We start from the raw sequence: 20,955 nt of genomic DNA on the forward strand, positions 1-20,955 counted from the left end.
TAACCATGGCTTATGATTCCTTATCAATCTCCTGTTCATACTTCATAGTGCAAAGGTGCATCCTTTTTCTACAGATTGGTGGACAAAAAATTAGGTCGAGTATTTACATCAATGTATTCAGACTGATAAATAGTTCAAATATAGGTAGTCATTGTTATGTTAATACTATTAATTGGTTTTTAAAATGTATTGTTTTTGCTAAATAAGATCTATTTCTTTCTTTTGGTTGGCTTATAAGTTTTGTGTAATGATGTACACGAATAGTGAAATATGTTTTAAAAATTAAATGTAACAATTGTAACAAATGATTATTCATTGGAGCTTGATTTAATATATGATCAATTTAAAGTTAACAACTTGAAAACTACCAAATCAAATTATAATTTTTGTTTATCACTCTTATCAGTTAAGATAATTCTTATCAAACCTTAGAAAAATAAACTATTTTATTATTTCTTCCACATTCGGGGTAAGTTATCGTCTTTCTCTCTCACTCAGTGTTCAAAATCGTCAAACCTGTCACCTGTGGGTACTATAGGGAACGCGCAGTCCATTTCTTAATAGGTTTATGGGTTACCGGGATCTATATTTTGTCAGCATACCGTTAATATTGTTCTGTGGTTAAACTGATTAAACCGTGGTTGGTTTTATCCATAGACCAGCAGCTGCTGCTGCAGGCTGCAGCTTGCTATATATATTATAGGGGAAGGTCTATGGTTTTATCTATTCTAATTATTGATTACGTGTCGTGTGATATCTGATTAGATAATAATATTCAAAAATTGAATATAATATAGGTACCTTAGGTATCTGAAAATAAAAAAATCTCTATTAAGTAAGTATTAAAAACAGTTAAAACCAGTAAAACTATAAAATAGATTATCTAATAATTCTTAACAAATTTTAGTAAATCTTTATTTTTTCATTTCTAAATCAACAATCAGAATTAATTTTAAGTACTTAAATTTTAATTTTTAGTTGAGTTACTAACAATATTTGAAATGGTAGACAATCAAGTTACGTTTCCAGACACTGTCACAGTACTTAAATCATCAAATGGTTCTGTAGTGTATCTTGTTGGTACTGCTCATTTTAGTAAAGAGAGTCAAGAAGATGTCGCTCAAGTATATTATGATATAAAATACTGGATATAATGAAATATTTACTTAATTTTTTTTTTTTGTTATTTAATTAATAGGTAATAAATGCAGTAAAACCAGATGTTGTTGTAATAGAATTGTGCTATAACAGAAATAGCATATTGACAATTGATGAATCCACTATTGCTAATGTTTCAGGCATTTCATTAGGTATTTATATTATTGATAATTTTTACTTAAATGATACATAACTAAAAATATCCTGACGTCTAGTCCAAAGTTTGAACTTTTGACCGCTTTATGTATTAATGTGTGATAGACCAATGTTAGATAAGTTACTCTAATTGTTACTTAAATAAAATTGTATTTAAATTACTTTACTTTTCAATACTTAAGTAACTAAGGGTCTATAATACTTTATCATACCAAAAACAAATTTCTGATATTTTATTTAATTGTTGACAATTATCAGTTTACAAGCAACTTAACTAGAAATATACAACAATAAAAATGTTAAGAATCAGAATGTAATAATCTGTGTTTGGAAAGAACGTCGTTCATGAACGCATGTTCACACGTTCACGTTCATAATTAGTGAATGATACGCGAACGTCGCTCATTTTTAAAAAATAGAATGTGAACGTGAACGGCGTTTATATTTTTAATGAATTTGAACGATTTTGAAGACGCTCAATTTATTTACTATTTAATAAATATAATATGTATATAATTTAGATAGGTACTTTAGAAAATGTATATGCTCTAAAGTCTAAATTGTTTTTATTTTTGGGTTGAGACCTATATGTTTATGGGTTTTTATACCAACTGCTGGTAAACTATTTATAAACAAAAAATTAGATGAACGACCTTATGAATGCGTTCATTTTTTCAAAGAACGTGAACGTGAACGTGAACGCATTCGTTTGAAAAATCATGAACGTGAACGAGTTCCTTTTTCAAGGACTGAACGTGAACGTGAACGAATTCATTCTTTTAGTGAACGTTCCGAACACTGGTAATAATACATATAAAACACGAATACACGATACAGCTGTCAACTGATTGACTGATACTGACTATAGAATTATAGTTCTCATTGACATAATTAAATATGAAATTTAAATCATAATTTTTTAAAGATATCCCCTCACATCAATAAATAGCATGAACAGTTCATTATAAATAAGCTAATGGCTATTGAAAACTAAATTGTATAGAATTAAAATTAAATTTATACATTATAATAAATTATATTGGTATACTTAATACTCGCATTATACATATTTTCAGTGTTGGGTAAGTTACTTTTTAAAAGTAACTAAGTTACGTTACAAGTTACAAAATAAAATAGGTTACTAGATTACTTGTTACTTGTTAGTTACTCAAGTACAAAAGTAATGTGTAACGTTACATTTTTTTTCAAAAGTAACTAGTTACAATGACGTTACTTTTACCACTGACAACTGTGATAAATGATAATGTATTTATGCATTGTTGACAAAAGCTCCGGCCTACCATACCAATAGTTATCAACGATAATCCTTCCGACAATCTTTCCGTATGTCGATGTACATATTTTATCAGATATGATCTAAAAATAAATAAACTAATAAACTATAGCAGTTGCTGCCTGTATAGGCTGTAATCGATGCTAATTTATAATCAGTTAAATTGAAAATAATATTTACACAAAATTGTTTATTTATATAATTATATTAGATTATACTGGGAAAATGTTGTAATTACATAAATATCTACTTAAATAGTTTAAATTATTAATAAAATTACAATATCTGATCCGGATACGAGGGCAAGAACTGCTCTGTGAAGTTGAATCATGATATCCCCCCCATAAAAAAAAATAAAATTTAATTTATAATGTAATGCGCTCTTCTGACAAGTTACTTCTAAATAATTAACGTAGTTACAATTGCATTACCCAAAAATAATAATAACAAAGTTACCATAACATTACTGAAAAATGTAACTAAGTTACAGTACGAGTAACGCACGTTACATTACTACCCAACACTGCATATTTATTGTTATAATTATTTAAAAATTCTAATTATATTTCCTCACATGTTACAAACTATAAGTAACAACCAAACTCTACATTTGATCTACAAAAGAGGAAGTTCGGTACCTTAGAATAAAATACTTAAAAATGTAAAATTTAGAATTTACATTAATTTAAATTATGCTTTACTTGTTTATATTATGTATCTTATTAATATTAAGTAAATAGAAGTTGATTCTATCCTGATCAGATTATTAAGTATTTTAAAGTAATTCCCTCGTGTCATTGAAGTATTTCAAATTTGCAACCATAGCTAATATTAAAATTAAAAATAAAACAATAATTATTTCACATCTAATAATAATAAGTATAAAAAAATTAACTCATTTATTTAAATATTTTTAAATAACCCTACAAATGCTAATTTTGGCAGGGGTCCAGATTGAACATACATATTTAATAAATTGGACAAAATCAATGTATTAATAAAATAGTAAATAAATACATTGTGATAGTCACATAATTCAAAAATATCTGTTTATAATGACAAGTACATATATATAACTCATGATAGTTATAATTCTCTAGTTATATATATTTATATTTTATATCAATGCATCATTTATTTATACCTATCAACTCTTTGAAATAACTAATGTAAATTTATAATTTTATTGTTATAGAAGATTTGAAAGGGTCAATAAAAAAACTAGGCCTTACTCAAGGTATATTTTATCAACTGATGATAAATATATCAGCAAATATATCTCGTGATCTTGGCATGATACCTGGTGGTGAATTTCGTAGAGCTGTCATTGAAGTATTAATTTGTCACAATTTTTCCTATTGTAGTTTACATATAAATATTTACAACATTTTTTTTATTAAAATTTAGGCTAAAAAATATAACAGCCACATTTATCTAGGTGATAGACCAGTTGATATCACTATAAAAAGAGTGATTTCAATGTTGAGTTGGCCAAAGAGTATTAAACTTTTGGCACACTTGCTATTTACTGCTGATTTTAAAATTACGTAAGTTTTACTTAACGTTTTCTTTATGAAATATAATTTATAAACATAAAACTATTTTTTATTATTAGAAAAGAAGATGTGGAAAAATTCAAAAACAAAGACTTACTAGAAACTTTAATGCATGAAATGGCTGCTGACTATCCAGAATTGGAGCGAGTAATAGTTGATGAAAGAGATAAGTTCTTAACTTATAGTTTACAAAATTGTGCTGGATTTGTTATAGAAAAAATTGGCAATAAGCCTAATGTATTTAATTCAAGTTAGTAAAAGAGTGAATGTATAGTTATTGTTTGTTCATTTATAAATCTTTGAATGATAACAATAATGGTAAATATAATTTAAAATAGGACCTCAAGTTATTGTTGGTGTGGTTGGATTAGGTCACGTTGCTGGTATTAAAAAATATTGGGAAAAAATTGCTGATGAGCAAATAGCAGAACTAATTATGTAAGTTATTAGTTGATTGAATATTACCTATCTTTAATTAATATATGTACACACAAGTATATACAAATTTTCTATACTACAGGATTAAATAAAAGGATCTGATTTTTATGTTATACGCAATAATTGAATATAAAAAAATATATTATCCTAAAATTTAAAATGGCAATGTTTATTTTTGTTTAGAATTCCACCTCAATCAAGAAGTAGTAAAGTTATTAAAGTTGTCATCAAAGTTTCTGCCTATGGTTTACTTTTATGGGGTGTTTCAAAGATCCCTGGTGTAAGATCGCTATCAAAAATGGCTTATGAAGCAGTTACTTCTACATATGTTCAAGGGAAATTTATAAAATTACAATAAACTATAAAATAATCAATATTCCATTATATATTATTATAATTTATGGTATGTATAGAAATCAATTTTTTATGACTATTTCTCTAGTATTTTTTTTTATAAATTGTGTCAATTCAATTTAGACAACCCTAAGTATGTAAAATGTTGAAGTGGGATAAAATCTTTTATAAGTTGCTATCAATTCAGATGTACCTGTCTAATAAACTACTATGGATATTTCACATAATGGTTTATTTGAACTGGTACATTTAAATTAAAAAAGATTTCATCCCATTTTAACAACTCTGATGGTTAGGTTAAAATCAATTGCACGATTAACATTGTCAATGTTAAGGCAAACATTATTGCTATATCTCTTTCAGAAATTTAAGTCCAATAAATAAATTTTTTTACTTAGTTTTATTTAACTAACCATAGTTCCAAAACATAAACATACACTAATGATAGAACAGTGGTTCTCGACCAGTGTGCTGTGAAAAATATCTGATATTTGTAATTATGCTGTTTAAAACAGTATTTTATTCCATTAAATTTGTGTTAAGTATGCTGTGAACCAAAAAAGCTTGAGAATCACTGGTATAGAGTCTAGAATAAAGTTAATATACCATTAGACATTGTAGATGTTTAGCATTTCCTTTTATTGTAATTTGGTGTATATTGTATTATTTATATACTTTAACATTTTGTACTATTTATTTTTGTTAATAAATTTAGGGTATCATCTTATTTTTGTTTCAGTTTTAAATAATAAGTTGCAAATACAACTATTCTAATAATGTTAAGTAATAATCAAAGAGAAGATAATTACGATCACATTGATGATTCACTTATATATTCTTCAACAAACGTTCCAGGACCTGGTTGTAATATGAATGATTTAAACAGTTGTCCCAATCAAATGTGTAACTGTACTGATTTATGTCAAACACCAAGTTGTGATTGCATTGGTTTAGATGGCTATAATAATTATGACAATTTTGGTAAACTAATTGCAATTAATAAGTTAATTTATGAATGTAATGATTTATGCAAGTGTAATTTGTGTCAAAATCGTATTGTTCAACTTGGACCAAGAATTGGTTTACGTATTTCTCAGTGTAGCAAAGGCTATGGATTATATACAGATATTGCCATTGAAAGAGGACAATTTGTTTGTGAATATGCTGGTGAAATAATTGATTTATCCGAAGCACAGAGACGTTCAAATTTAGATCACGAAAATTATATATTTGTGATAAATGAACACTTTTCTGGAGATGTAACTACAACTGTAATTGATTCTACCATTATTGGAAATATTGGTCGATATATTAACCATAGCTGTGAACCCAATTGTATGATTGTGCCTGTGCGAGTTGATTCTTTAATTCCAAGACTAGCAATTTTCGCAATAAAAGATATTCAGTGTAATGAAGAAATTACATATCATTATGGAGGTGAAGGATCTCGCCCTCAAAATAATTTGTCTGAAGTTAAATGCTTATGTGAATCATTTAATTGTAACAGTTTTTTGCCTCGTAAAACAGGGTTATTTTAATATTAAGTACCTATAATTAAACTGTTGTGTATATAATATAATATTATATTCTTTAATTATAAATAAATATAAGGATAAAATATTTTTAATTATTAATTGAACATTCCTAAGTGAAAAATAAAAAAAATGAATGTTAGATATTTTAAGTTAATTGTGTGTCACTTTTGGTTGGATAATCAGTTATATATAGCAAAATTAAATAATTTCCATTATTAAATTTGAATGTCAATTTGTTTTGTAAATAATATAGTAATTATTATGATTTTTAAAGTATAGATTTCTTTCATTTTTAATCCAAACATACCTAGCGGTAACATATATTTATTTGTAATTAATGAGTAACAATTTTGAGGTAAAAAAAGTTATATTCATTGTAATTATTAAATGTCTATGACTTAGTCTTAAATTGTACTTAAAAGTTTCATAACCAATTATATTTTAACTAAACTCAGATTTGATAAATAAATTACTAGATTATTTTTTCCAGAAATAAATAAAATTATTCCAGCAGATAATACAGTTGAATTACACATTAAATAGTAAAACACTGAATATAGCTTGAATACCTATCAGTTATTTCTTATAAAATGTCTTTTAATAGAAGAACTCTTTGCATAAACATGATCAAGTCAAACCATTTTTCTATAGATATTAAATTGAAATGAAAAATACAACATAACTTAGAATGAAAAACATATATTTTAAACAAAAGTTCATTTTATTTTGCCTTTGGTATTTTACGATCTCTATTACGATTTTTAACATTTGTAACATCGTAAAAATCACTCCCAACTTTTTTCTTTTTATTTCTTAACATCAAGCTTCGTTTTTGTTTGCTTGTTAAACTACTAATATAAGCTTCGTGTGCTTCTTGCAGTTTTTGTTCTTTTTCTTTCCTTTTCTCTTCTTCTTCATCACTATCAGTTGAAGTAGCATTTTCATCTTCTTTAGTGGGTAAAGGAGTATCAACAGTTTCATCATCCGAATCATTTTCTACAGCAACATTCAAATCAGCTCTCTTAGTGATTGGTTCTTGATCATTTGCTGATAGAGGTTCTTCAAAACCAGGTGGTGGTTTATAATAAGGAATTTTCCCTCTTTGCCAATCATTTAATACCATTCTAGCACATAAGGCTAGGTCAGCATCACCACCTTTTAATAGTTTACCAGTTTTTATACCTAACTGCGATAAAAAATCTTCACTGTCCTCCCAGCTTTCTATTCCATAAGTTTTAGACAAATGCTCTGCTTTTACTCGTTCCATTAAAGGTGGTATATATTGTTCTGGATCTGGGACAAGTTCAACTCTAACAACACCCTTCAATACCTTTTCTGTGTCTGTTTCTAAATTAGCAGCATCATAAACTACTCCAGGACAATCAATGAGAAATATCCTTTTCATCAATGTTATGTACTGCCATACTTTAGTCTCACCAGCAATAGGCGCTACTTTACAAACTTTTTTAGATCGTAAAGCATTGATAACTGAACTTTTACCAACATTAGGATATCCAATGAAACCAACACTAATTTGTTTGCGTTCAGAATGTAATTTTGTGAACTGTCGCATTAAATTAATCACAGCACCTTTTCCAAAAGGATGAGTTAGTGATGCATGAAATGCTACAGTTGGATATTCAGAACTAAGAATAGCAACCCATCTCTGAGTAACCCAAACAGGTACAAGATCAACTTTGTTTAATACAAATATTAGATGCTTATGAGGTTTTTCTCTTTTTAAAAAATTTTCAATATGAGGACAGCGTGTTCCAGTAGGATCTCTTACGTCCAAAACCATAACAACAACATCTGATGAGTCAATTACTTTATACAATTCATTCCAAATACGTCTACTTTGCCCAGCAGCCATTATCCAATCCCGAGGAGCAGTTCTTTCACCTGTATCTTCTCTTTCCAAGTCCAAGTCTTTGTCATCTGAATATGATTCATTGATAGAATTAACAGTTTCAGATAACTGTTGTTCATCCCTTACAAATAGATTTGGACGCTTGCGAGTTTTTTTGGAACCAAAGACACTTTCAAAACTTTCAGTTTCAAGAATATGCACACGTTCGTGTTTTTTTTTTTCGTTTAAAAGGGTAATTGGCAATCCAGTAGGTTTCATAATGATATCATATGGATTTTTAACTGCTTTACCTAATTCTTCTTGAAATTTTTGTAAAGCATTTTGCCCTATTACTCTAGTATTGTCAAACCATTTACGATTAGGTTCTACACGAGCCTGAGCTCCACATGGTAACCAACCTTGAAATGGTGCAGCATGAATGATTTTACCTTTCCTATCACGTTTAGCTTTGAAGTTTCTATACATTTGCAATCTCTTTATGGTAGCTTTTGTTCTCACCTTTGCCACTCCTTTGAGATTTTCGGTTTTACGTTCAGGATTCATACTATGGGCTGACCTATTGAACCCTTGAGTTCTAGGCGCCTTAGTAGCAGAGCTTGTTTTAGCCATTTTTACCTATAAAAATATTTAAAAAAATATATCGAATTAGTATTCAATAAATCAAATGTGTAATTGACATCATACTTTAAGGCTATGTGTCTTTATATATATATATATATGTTACAGTTAAAACCCGAAATCCGTTGAAACTAGTTTTAACTAGTCAAAACTAGTTCCCACAAATCTCTTTAGTCACGTCTGATTTTAACTAGTTAAAACTAGAATTAACCGCAGCTTCAAATAAGTCAGTAAAAACTAGATTTAACTAAAAATTGGCATGTATTCGAACTCGTATAGTATACTACACAAAACACACACGACCACATATGATATATTCTATAAATATGTAGGGATTGGGGTTCGGATAACAAATGAAAACGTCGCATAGTATAAGAACGGACGGCACTTTATTTCAGTAATTACAATAAATTCAATAATAAAAATCATATTTCCCTCCGTGCAGCCGCAACAAAAGCATCAACGGGGTCAGGGCAAGGCTTTGTAAAATGCACATGTAAAAAATCCTGCGGAACAAATCGCTGTCTATGTAAAAAAAATAAAATTCTATGTAACTCTAAATGCCACGATAGTTTGTCCTGTCAAAATAAATAATATAATAAATGTTTATATTTAATAATTATCCTAATATGTACTTATATTTCTACTTTCCCCTAGTTAAAACTAGTTTTACCAGCTATCAGTATAAACAATACGCATTTTCACTAGATAATTCTAGTTTTCACTAATATATTTTAGATACAACTAATTCTAACTAAATAAAAATAGGTTAAAACTAGTTTTGATGGTGATGGTCTTAGTAAATTCTAGTTTTAACTAGTTAAAATCAGAAGTGACTAAAGGGATTTGTGGGAACTAGTTTTGACTAGTTAAAACTAGTTTAGACGGATTTCGGGTTTTAACTGTGACATATACATATAAAATATAATTCAACACCAATAAAATTATAAATATTGTTTTAAATTAAATTAGTAAGACAAAGATACTCATAAGAATCCCGAATTTACATATCTGTTTTCTGTGCTTTACAGTAAGTGTACGAGATCAGTTGAGTGAAATGTAATTGTTTGTTATAATTTATAGACTTGAAGTTATTATATCGTTCAAATTTTATAAAACAAATTAATAAAATTAGGCAAGCAAGTTGTGTAAAAACTTTAATAAAAGTCAATACCAGAGATCAACCATTTATTGTTTCAGTAATTGATCACTTAAATCATAATTTGAAAAATTTGGAAAGAGGAAAAGTTGGCCAAAGATAACTTAATTAAACTAGAAGACTGAAATTAGGATAAAAATAATTACTCAACACAATTAAATCTGACACAATAGGATGATAAGATCAAATGAAAAAGTATGAAAAATAAATAACGCTGAACAGACTTAAGTTACAACCAAAATTAATAATAGATCAACATAAAAATATCTATATAGAAATAGACTACATAATTCCTTTTTAAAATCAAATATTTTAATTTTATTAAATTCAAGGTCAGACATGGCAATGCTTTCTCTCCACTGTTTAACATCGAAGCAGGTGTCCCTCAAGGTAGCGACCTCTCACCTGACTTATATAACATCTTTACATTTGACATCCCTAAAACCGACAACACTCTACTTGCTACATTTGCCGACGATACTGCTATCCTCTCAAGTAATAGTGACATAACTATAGCCGCGCAACACCTTCAAGAACATTTAAATCTTATAGATAACTGGGCCAATAACTGGATGATTAGTATAAACGAGAGTAAATCTTCCCAAGTCACTTTCGCTCTACGCCCTGGCATTTGCCCTACCATCAAACTTAAAGACAAAAGTATACCTATCTCGAACGAGACAAAGTTTCTAGGTATAATTTTAGATAAACGTTTAACTTGGAAACCCCATCTCCAAAACAAAAGGAAACTTGCCAACAGTAGACTCCATCTCTTCCGACCTCTTCTTAAATCTAAACTTAATCTAAAAACCAAAATGTTATTGTATAATACAATGATCAGACCTGTCTGGTCATATGGTATTCAAATATGGGGGATGGCCAAACCCTCAAACATTCGCCCCATCCAATCTTTCCAAAACATTGCCCTACGTACTTTAACTGGTGCTCCATGGTACATGACAAACCTTTCACTTCACAACGACCTCAAAGTTACAAATGTCAATGACTACGCCAAAATTCACTACCACCGTTTCCACTCCCAACTCAACTCCAGTACTAATCCTCTCATTAAAGATATGGCTTCACTGCATATCCCAGGTAACCCCCCTCGCAGGCTCAAACGAAATTGGAATCGAGATCTCCTTAAGTGATCTAAATCCGACTATAAGTTCTTAGGTGTTACCAATGGGTGACTTCCTTAAAAGTTGTTGTTTTTTTTTTTTAAATAAACTATGTATATATTCTATATCAAAATTACTAAATGTGCTTGTTGTACAGATTGTTTTTGAATAAAAAAATCAAAAAAAAAAAAAAAAAAAAATCAAATATTTGAAGAAAAATAAACATTTACATCAACGATTTTCACGGGGAAGGGATGGTTATCAATTTAAAAAATTTTAAGAGCAAAAAGCAAAATAAAAGGGTTAATTACAAAGTCTTATGACAGTATTTTTGTGTATTTGTCAAATATGTATGTAATATTTTCCAAAATCAGGTGATGTAAATTATTAATTTTATAATAAACTATTTTCTAAACTATTAACTATTACTTACTTTTTTTTATTTCTTATCCTTTTCTGATCCTCTTACTAGTTAATTACGTCGAGGTGAATACTAAGCACAAATTTAAAAAGCAAGCGCCAAGCACGAGGCTGTGACGCTGTGAGGCACAGGCACTTCGAGTAATCGTAAATTCGTAATTTTACTCGTAACTCGTGTTACTTTAATTAATGTTATCACTCACCTCTTATCTGGCTTGTTATGATCAAATTATTTTATGGCAGGGTTGCATTTCTAATATTTTGATACCTTTTTTAGTTGGATATGTATTATAGTAAATCTCAAAAAACAGATCGAACATTTAAAAAAATGTGCACTTAGGTGTAAAATTGTGTATCACAATTTACCAATATGGACAATATAGTTGTAGCATTGATTATAGAATCTATTCTATAATCAATGGTTGTAGTAATGACTATGTTTTTATAATGACTATGACTATATAGTATTGTGATAGCTACAACTTTACTATACATGCATTGAAATTAATGTAAATATGATTATAGGAAAACGCAATAGATTAAATGATAAGAGTTTTTTGCTTTTTAGTTTTTTATCTATTCAATGTTAAAATAATGATAAAATTTAATTTAAATCCAAATTCTTAATTAAATAAGTAAAATAACATGTACAAATTAATAATTATTTGAATAAAAATAATTACTTTATAGTTTATAGTAATCATAATTAATATTTAACGCGAGTGATAGTGATTTAAAAATTAAAAGCTTAAATTCTGATTGTAAAATCCAAGTTGGTTTTATAACATATCACTTAAGTTATAGTATTTAAATTTTAAATGTCTAAAAACAAATTCAATATACAATATTTTTGCATTTGTGATCAATCTTACCTCCAAAAACGTCAATTACGCAAACATATAAACCTTTGCCAATATGCCCAAAACCCTACCAATAAATGTTTGTCGCAGTATCCAATTTCTGAATGTGAACTCATTTATGTAAATGATAATCAAAACACTAATAAAATTCAGTTAAATGAACGATTCAAATGTGGGTGTGAAAAGAGTTTTCTGTCAAAAGGCGGTTATTACAGGCATATAAAAAAGTGTCAACTGCGTCCTGAGCAACAAGTTGTAACTGGAAAAACTAAGTGTAACGAACCTGGTTGTTTAATGACTTTCAAATACATAAGAGACTTTCGACAACATTTAAGCGTGAAGCACCAAATACAATTTGATGTTGAGGACAAAAAGTTTGATACATATTCTGGTAAATTATATGGATATTATCAGTTTTATTTTCTATTGAAAATTGGATAGGTTTATAATTAATTTATGATTTACTTAATAGTATGTCATATTTATCTATTACAAAATAATCACTGGTATAATAGATACAACATACAGAATTAGATGCTGAAACTTTTTAGTTATTAGATATTCAAATATTGCCATATTGGTCTAATTCAATGAACTGGAACCATAACGGCAAACTCACTAGAACCAGTAGAACTAAACAAACCCTTTTATAATTTATAATACACTCATACAACTCTCTAGTCTCTACCATGTTCTAAGTTGTCAAGTCGTTTATGATGCAAATTTTACCCCCAAGTAAGGTGTCAAAGAAATATCATAAACTTAAAAACATTAACAAAAATTATGAAATTTTGTATGTGGCATAGGTTGTACCATATTTAAATAAACTAATAGTTTGAGTATCTACTTCATAAATTGGATATGTTATCAATTTATAATAGGTACTTATAATCCACTTTAGTAATAACTTATTATATTACGCAAATCAGTAATAATAGTTCTGCAAATTAGGCAATACCTATTGCACACAAATATTAATAATTATAAAGGATATTATTATCAATTTCCAGCGAGAGAATGTTGGTCCTCTCCAGTCGGCTGACCAAAATTAGTTTTTCTTTGCATTTCCATGCGACACCCTGCCATTGGAGAACCTATTTCAAGAGCAAAGTAACAAAGGGAGAATGCGCAAAATCAGCACATTCTCTAGCTATATATATAGATAGAGTATAGGTTTAATAATTTAATACATTAGGTATACATTTACTTACATAGTTACTTCTAAATTTAAATTAATTTTTTTTTAGTCTTATTGTTCATTATATTATATAATATATTAAATATAAGAATATGTCAACTTTCTCTGGTTTCACAACTATTAGGAATACATTTTAAAAATACCATTTTTAGAACATCAATCTTAAATTAAAGTTTTACAAAAAAATCTGTTCAAATTATTCTTTTAATGAATAGGTAATTTATTCGAATTCTAATTCTTGGTATATTAATGACCACATTTAAAATTTTTTTTATTACTTGTTCAATAAAAAGTTATATTCATTCTATTTTTCAAATGAGAACACACCATTTTTATCTTAAATGGATAATCCAATGATCACTACACATAATCTAAAAATTGAACTATTTTTATTTATTATAAACTTTGATAGATTCATATTAATTACTACAATTTCCGTATCTCCAGCGTATTTCTAACATATAACCATTGACATTAAATTATTTTTACTCTTTAGTTCACAAAGGTAAATAACTCTAAAATTATTTGTCCAAATTTTGATTTTGATGCGTTAAAAAGTGTTAGGAAAAATTATCTGCTAAGTTATTTACAATAAATAGTGGAAGATGAATTTCTCATTTAAAAAATAGAAGTTTGGTGAATCATACTGTATATTATAATAACATTGAATACATTTATAAGTAAATATTATTTTTATTTTTCATATCTTTAATTCTACATTATTCATTTGCTTCTACTGTTGACTGTTACATCACATTTAAAAAAATTTATTACAAAATTGTTATTATTATTATTAATTTAATACTTTATTATTTTCAGACTTTTTAAATTGGAAACGTAATTATGAATCAGAAACTTGCAGTTGCTTTTACCATCGTAAAAATTTAACACGTAGTGGACGTAGAGTAGAATATTGGTATTGCAACCGTTCAGGTAGTTACCAGAGTGCATTACAAAGTCGTAGACGAAAATTAAAATCTCAAGGAATTCTTAAAATAAATAATAATTGTACATCTTCAATAACTCTAACTGTAAATGAAATTGAAGGCACTGTTCAAGCTGTTATATACCATACACATTATGGACATGAAGCCGAACTTGTACATTTACGAATCCCTAAGAGTGATAAACAAGAAATAGCTTCCAAATTATTACAAGGTGTAAATATTGAAGATATATTGTCATCTTATAAAGAAGATGGATTATCTAAACAAACTGAACGAAAACATTTAATAAAACGAAGAGATATATTAAACATTTCAAAAAAATATAATGTTCATATTATATGTCCAAAAGTGCAACCATCAAAAAATAAAATAAAAAATGAATCTATTCAAGAAACTGTTGAACCTCTTGTTATGTACTCGTTACCAAATACGATCGAAGCTAATAAGAGACACCTTACTGCTTCTCAAATTGCATTATCTTTTGTGAGCTCAATTCATGAAAATGTTTGGAAAATTTCTATTGGAAATTTTTTATTTTCAAATTATTCTTCAAATAATAATAATCAAGGAGTTTATGTAACCAAAAATAATGTAGTATCATGTTCTAGCGGTGATTGTAAATCTTATTGTAACTATTGTAAAATTTGTTACCATGCATACTCTTGTACATGCTCAGAATTTATCTCTAAAACAGTTATTTGCGAACATGTCCATTTAACTGTAATATTTCAAGCAAATCAGCCTTATCAATATGATAATCACACAGAAAGAAATATATATGGAAACCAAGATCATACAAAGTATACCCAAAACTGTGTAGAATCTCCTAATACCCAACAACCTATTAAAAATGAAATCCAAGATCATACAAATTATACTCAAATATGTGCAGAATCTCCTAATACCCAACGACCTATTAAAAATGAAATCCAAGATCATACAACGTATACCCAAAAATGTGCAGAACCTCTTAATACCCAACAACCTATTGAAAATGAAATTCAAGATCATTCAAAATACACCCAAAACTGCACAGGACCTTCCAATTTACAATATATGAAACAATTATATGATCATTCAAAAAATAATGACATATATAAACACAAAATGAAAGCAAAAAACCTTAAAAGTTTGAAAACAAGATTGAAAAAATTGATGATGCAAACATCACAAAAAATTGATGAATGTAATAATAGTGATTTATTAGAAAACTTGGAGAAAAAAATTACTAATATATCATGTAATTTAGAGAGGGATTTATTAGAAGATTCTACTAAAAAAATAAATGATGTACAAACTATGTTACCAGAAAAAAATATTGAAGTTTATTATGTTATTTAATCTGTGTTAAACAGTGGCATATTTAGGATATTTTCAAGCCGCTTCTTCCCCCCTCCCCCATAAGTTAGCAAAAATTTAATTTTCTTAAGAGGAGGGAGTGTTTCACTTACCATCAATTATACATAAATAACAAATAAGACACCAATACATATCATACTCTTAAATAAGCCACTGGTGTAAAAATAGTTACATAAATAACTATTGCATCACTAAGACTTTTTATCAAATAAATAAGACATTTTGTGTTACTTTAAATATTGTATATTAATCATTTATCACTTTAATATGTAAACCAATTATGGTGTCACTTGAATATACCTAGTTATTTTTATACAAGAAAAAAAAGGTTTATTTTACCTACTTTGTAATATGTAAAATTTAATGAACACTTAAATTAAAATTAATTTATTACTTGAGAAAAATAGATCTTTAATGTTGATCAATCCTATCCAATGCTTCTATAGTCAATACACTATCTCCTCTTATAACCTGTAAATAATAATATTTATATATACAAATTTATTTAATTTGTATTATGAGGAAAGCATAACATACCACCATTCCAATACTATTCACAACACCATCTTTAATTTTTTCTACTGTTTCATCCAAAACAAGGTTCATAAATGGATCGAAGCCACGAAGCACGCCTGCTACCTGTCTATTTGCATTTAATTTCACTGGAATAAAAATGAAAACAATTTATAAAAAATATTTAGTGTTATTTTAAGTTTAGTCGATAGAGGAGCGTTCATTCATACATGATAGCTTCTTGTCCAAGTATCTGAAAAAATAAATATTCAGAAATTATTAGTATTAATGTTTATTACTAGATGTAATAAAGGTTTTATTAATTGTGGAGAACATCAATTTTAAATATACCATGCAATAAATAATATTAAAACAAGTCAGTGACTTCTGTTTTCTACAATTTTATTTACCTCTTCATCTCAGGTGGATGTGCCTTACTCATGTTTATTTAGTGATTTTTTTATTGAAAATTAAATATTAAGCGGGTCGATGCCCGATGGTCGTTGATAGTAGAGCGATTTTTGTACAGAATTCAGCAAGTTAATACTTTACAGCGTTTGCTGTTTACACTTTTTATTTTTTAATATTTAATCTTTAGTTGTACTTTAATGATGAATGTCTTACGATTGCCGATTGGTCTAACTGAAAAATGTTTCAACTACCCAGTTGACGTGCGTTCGGTCGGCAATTTATTCGGCAACACTTTATGGTTACTGATACCACCACAGAATAACCAGAAGAGACACTTGTTCAGTTTAACATGGGTTCTTACGGGGTACAGATTTGCAACACCTGGTCAATATCAGTGCTGCCGGTAGAAAGATAATTCTCATTATTCTTTGTTTCTAGCGCGGCTGTTATTCCCTGAACAAGGGCAATCACCTTTAGCCTAATAAGTAATAAAGTCGTAAATTGCAATGTATATGGATACACTGATATTCCACCAAATTGAATAGCATACACATATTATAAATTTATATGTCTATGTTGAATACTGAATAGTATGTTCCCGATTTTTGAGTGTCCATTCTGGTTATTCTGTGGTACTACAGCCGAGCTCTCGTCAATAATTATATTTATATTCATAGATAATAAAGAATCTTTATTATCTATATTTATATTTGTGTTAAAACATCTATAACCTCAAAATATTTTCATATTCGTTCCCGTATGATAAGCATAAATAGCCTATTCATTCTTTAATATCCACGGGACTATCGAATAAATCGATAGTTCCATACTAGTATACTACCCATCAATAGTCGTATCACTCGTATCAGAACCGATAGAAAAGTTTCATTAAAAATTTAAAAACCTCTAAAAGTAAAAAGACCTAAAGATCGTTTTTTGATTTGACGGAATATTTTAAGTACATCATTTGGTCGCGATCTGGTCACTCGACAGATTCGTTCATTTTGATTCTTTCACTCTTTCAGTCGCGACCATCACAACTCTAATTTTCAATAAAAAAAATCACTAAATAAACATGAGTAAGGCACATCCACCTGAGATGAAGAGGTAAATAAAATTGTAGAAAACAGAAGTCACTGACTTGTTTTAATATTATTTATTGCATGTTATATTTAAAATTGATGTTCTCCACAATTACTAAAACCTTTATTACATCTAGTAATAAACATTAATACTAATAATTTCTGAATATTTATTTTTTCAGATACTTGGACAAGAAGCTATCATGTATGAATGAACGCTCTCTATCAACTAAACTTAAAATAACACTATATATATATTATAAATTGTTTTCATTTTTATTCCAGTGAAATTAAATGCAAATAGACAGGTAGCAGGCGTGCTTCGTGGCTTCGATCCATTTATGAACCTTGTTTTGGATGAAACAGTAGAAAAAATTAAAGATGGTGTTGTGAATAGTATTGGAATGGTGGTATGTTATGCTTTCCTCATAATACAAATTAAATAAATTTGTATATATAAATATTATTATTTACAGGTTATAAGAGGAGATAGTGTTTTGACCATAGAAGCATTGGATAGGATTGATCAGCATTAAAGATGTATATTTCTGTTTTTCTCATATTATAAATTAATTTTAATTTCAATGTTCATTACTTATGTAGTTATAAATTAAGTGAAAAAAAAACCATTTTTCCTTATAAAATCGCTTTATTCAAGTAATACCATTATTGGTTTACAATGTTTACATAGTAATGTGATGACAGAATTATATACAAAATTTAAAATAAAATAAGTCTTATTTTTATGAAATAATTTTAATGATGGAATAGCTATTTTTTCAAATTATTTAAACAGCTGAAACAACATAGTAGTCTTCAATATTATTTTATAATATTTTATACTATTCTGTAACATAAAATTCTGTTTCAGTTTTTACTTCATTTATTAGAAGTATTTTCTAATTTACATTTTATAGTAATTTATTTCTCCGAGTTTTCTTTTAAATCATTGTTGTAAGTTTACAACATTCATTAACTTTTTGTAGTGTTTGTATTATCAATATTTTCAATCTTATTTTAACACTTAAGTTTTTTAGCTTTCATATTTTGTACATATGTGTTATTATTTTTTGATTACTTAACTACTTTAACATTTTTAATAGATTGGTAACCCTTGATTAGAACATTCTATGATTTAATTGTGAATGTTTGTTTCTTCACACAAACCCCCAGTCTGAAAATTGTGTGTTTATAATTTATTGAATTTCAATCAATTTGTTCAAATATTTCTATAAATCCACAATATAATTTATGCATATTGTAATTCATTTTACTTGATTAAAAATTAGAAAAAGTGGGTAAGTATATGTCGCTCTGCAAGTTGGTCACTATAATGGATTGTATTAAATTTGAATTTAATGATATGATTCGGTCATTTGATTCGTTCATTCGGTCAATTTTACAACGAAAAACGATAGAACGAACTATGAAGACCTAATCGGTTTAATCTCCTTAGAGGTTGCTGTTGTTATTATCAAATCATGTTATTTTTCCCGGGTTTTTAGGTTTAAATGGCAAAATCAATTTTTTGAATTGTTACACATTTTACTCAACCATAAATTTTTATAATTAAAATTAAACAGCAATACTTTACGAATAATTTGTTATTATTACGTAACGATTATTAAAGGTTTAATAAAAACAACAAGGATTTATTTATTTTTAAATAGTACAGTACCTAACGAATAACGGAATAACGACGAATCGCCACTGACAATTAGGGATGTGCAAAGTATATCGATATTATCGTTTCATCGATATTGTGTGTTCGAAATATCGAAAATATCGCATCGATATTTTAGTTTTGATATATCGATATTTATCTATGTTTACCGATAATTATCGGTATATAATATATTTACAAACTACCATTATTAGCACAGGTCTTGTATTAAATATAGTAGAAGTAATATCTAATCATATTATAACCGCTAAAAACGCTATGAAACCGACTGCCTTTATGATTTTGTCGCAACAAAATCTAATAAATCAAAAAAATAAGATAAAATAGATATCATTTTGGTATATCCCGAAGTTGACCAGTACATATTATAGTCCATATAGAATCTATATAAATAGTCTTAGTATTAAACGTTGTGCAGCCTTTACCTTTTTGTCGCGCACTGTGTATATAATATATTAATATATAAGTTTTTCTTTTGCATTATTTAAAAAATGAGTTTAAACGCCGTAACTGACATAAATGAAATTCCAAAATGGAGTTCTCCGCGTATTCTCCAATATTTTACAAAATTAAGTCAATATATATACAAATGTAATATTTGTACTAAAACTTATAAAACACCAAATGGCGGAGTTCAAAATTTAAGAACCCATTTAATATCGGAAGCTAAAAAAAGACGGGATACAAATGTCAGTGACATTAGTGACCAAGGTTTATAGATTATCTATAAACCTTGATTAGTGACAACCACAACTTTACTAATTAGTATTTACCACGGACTAAGATATCTTAGTCATCTTAGTCCGTGGTAATTACTATTAAAATGTTGTTGATTGTTGACATTTTATTATCACGATACTATTGATAATACAATACGATAATAATAAGCGTTTTATGCGCAACCTGGTTTGTCCTACGCACATGCGCAGAAGTATGGAACAACATGTGCAGCGCAGCCACCGTTTACGGCGGGAACTACTTTAGCTTGTTCCGTCTATGAGTAATACCATTGAGTATAAAGTATTAAGGTCTATGGATACCACCGCGGCACCACGGACTAAGATATATCTTAGATCTTTCCACGATTATATTAAGATACATCTTAAATCGTGGGTCTATCTTAAACCGTGGTCCGTGGATACCAGTATACCACAGACAATTTATACAGAATACCATTTTATCACAATCATGGAATAAACATTAGTACCAGGACCAAGGTGAA

At 28.0% G+C, this 20,955-nt stretch overlaps 6 protein-coding genes across 7 annotated transcripts; 4 read left to right on the top strand and 2 right to left on the bottom strand.

Moving 5' to 3' along the window:
* The first annotated feature begins 678 nt into the window (after positions 1-678).
* On the top strand, positions 679-5,984 carry LOC107164248 (traB domain-containing protein). The gene is made up of 9 exons (XM_015512001.2): positions 679-835; positions 979-1,124; positions 1,199-1,310; positions 3,804-3,940; positions 4,016-4,155; positions 4,224-4,414; positions 4,503-4,602; positions 4,786-5,005; positions 5,696-5,984. Exons 2-8 carry the CDS (start codon positions 1,002-1,004, stop codon positions 4,958-4,960), a joined length of 978 nt encoding a protein of 325 aa, XP_015367487.1. The 5' UTR covers positions 679-835; positions 979-1,001; the 3' UTR covers positions 4,961-5,005; positions 5,696-5,984.
* LOC107164244 (histone-lysine N-methyltransferase SETMAR) lies at positions 5,733-6,764 on the top strand. Its single transcript, XM_015511995.2, has one exon. The coding sequence runs from the start codon at positions 5,733-5,735 to the stop codon at positions 6,492-6,494; it is 762 nt and encodes a 253-aa protein (XP_015367481.2). The 3' UTR covers positions 6,495-6,764.
* A 410-nt stretch (positions 6,765-7,174) lies between these two features.
* Positions 7,175-12,086, bottom strand: Ns2 (nucleostemin 2). Of its 2 annotated transcripts, none has more exons than XM_089228554.1 (2): positions 11,883-12,086; positions 7,175-8,976 (listed from the first exon to the last, which is right to left on the bottom strand). In XM_089228554.1, exon 2 carries the CDS (start codon positions 8,968-8,970, stop codon positions 7,213-7,215), a length of 1,758 nt encoding a protein of 585 aa, XP_089084680.1. In that variant the 5' UTR covers positions 8,971-8,976; positions 11,883-12,086; the 3' UTR covers positions 7,175-7,212. The 2 variants fall into 2 exon arrangements, with proteins under 2 accessions (XP_089084680.1, XP_089084679.1); XM_089228553.1 differs by having other exon boundaries at positions 11,693-11,893.
* A 202-nt stretch (positions 12,087-12,288) lies between these two features.
* On the top strand, positions 12,289-16,447 carry LOC107164243 (uncharacterized). Its single transcript, XM_089228555.1, has 2 exons — positions 12,289-12,930; positions 14,557-16,447. The coding sequence occupies exons 1-2, from the start codon at positions 12,498-12,500 to the stop codon at positions 16,023-16,025; spliced, it is 1,902 nt and encodes a 633-aa protein (XP_089084681.1). The 5' UTR covers positions 12,289-12,497; the 3' UTR covers positions 16,026-16,447.
* Positions 16,264-17,278, bottom strand: LOC149055376 (putative small nuclear ribonucleoprotein G). The gene is made up of 4 exons (XM_089228558.1): positions 16,967-17,278; positions 16,787-16,809; positions 16,581-16,705; positions 16,264-16,514 (listed from the first exon to the last, which is right to left on the bottom strand). Exons 1-4 carry the CDS (start codon positions 16,996-16,998, stop codon positions 16,455-16,457), a joined length of 240 nt encoding a protein of 79 aa, XP_089084684.1. The 5' UTR covers positions 16,999-17,278; the 3' UTR covers positions 16,264-16,454.
* Positions 17,279-17,776: 498 nt separating this feature from the next.
* LOC149055377 (putative small nuclear ribonucleoprotein G) lies at positions 17,777-18,803 on the top strand. The gene is made up of 4 exons (XM_089228556.1): positions 17,777-18,074; positions 18,232-18,254; positions 18,335-18,459; positions 18,526-18,803. The coding sequence occupies exons 1-4, from the start codon at positions 18,043-18,045 to the stop codon at positions 18,583-18,585; spliced, it is 240 nt and encodes a 79-aa protein (XP_089084682.1). The 5' UTR covers positions 17,777-18,042; the 3' UTR covers positions 18,586-18,803.
* Positions 18,804-20,955: the final 2,152 nt, after the last annotated feature.

Source organism: Diuraphis noxia, unplaced genomic scaffold (assembly GCF_037042655.1).
Source record: "Diuraphis noxia isolate RWA-SAM2 unplaced genomic scaffold, SU_Dnox_SAM2 contig0005, whole genome shotgun sequence".
NCBI lineage: Eukaryota > Metazoa > Arthropoda > Insecta > Hemiptera > Aphididae > Diuraphis > Diuraphis noxia.

Coding starts and splice junctions, on each gene's coding strand:
- LOC107164248 (XM_015512001.2), top strand. CDS start 1,002: ATGGTAGACAATCAAGTTACGTTTCCAGACACTGTCACAGTACTTAAA. Junction 1,125..1,198: donor GTCAAGAAGATGTCGCTCAA/GTATATTATGAT, acceptor TTTAATTAATAG/GTAATAAATGCAGTAAAACC. Junction 4,415..4,502: donor GCCTAATGTATTTAATTCAA/GTTAGTAAAAGA, acceptor AATTTAAAATAG/GACCTCAAGTTATTGTTGGT.
- LOC149055376 (XM_089228558.1), bottom strand. CDS start 16,998: ATGAGTAAGGCACATCCACCTGAGATGAAGAG. Junction 16,810..16,966: donor CATCCACCTGAGATGAAGAG/GTAAATAAAATT, acceptor TTATTTTTTCAG/ATACTTGGACAAGAAGCTAT. Junction 16,706..16,786: donor CTTGGACAAGAAGCTATCAT/GTATGAATGAAC, acceptor TTTTTATTCCAG/TGAAATTAAATGCAAATAGA.
- LOC107164243 (XM_089228555.1), top strand. CDS start 12,498: ATGTCTAAAAACAAATTCAATATACAATATTTTTGCATTTGTGATCAA. Junction 12,931..14,556: donor AAAGTTTGATACATATTCTG/GTAAATTATATG, acceptor TATTATTTTCAG/ACTTTTTAAATTGGAAACGT.
- Ns2 (XM_089228554.1), bottom strand. CDS start 8,970: ATGGCTAAAACAAGCTCTGCTACTAAGGCGCCTAGAACTCAAGGGTTC.
- LOC107164244 (XM_015511995.2), top strand. CDS start 5,733: ATGTTAAGTAATAATCAAAGAGAAGATAATTACGATCACATTGATGAT.
- LOC149055377 (XM_089228556.1), top strand. CDS start 18,043: ATGAGTAAGGCACATCCACCTGAGATGAAGAG. Junction 18,255..18,334: donor CTTGGACAAGAAGCTATCAT/GTATGAATGAAC, acceptor TTTTTATTCCAG/TGAAATTAAATGCAAATAGA. Junction 18,460..18,525: donor TGAATAGTATTGGAATGGTG/GTATGTTATGCT, acceptor TATTATTTACAG/GTTATAAGAGGAGATAGTGT.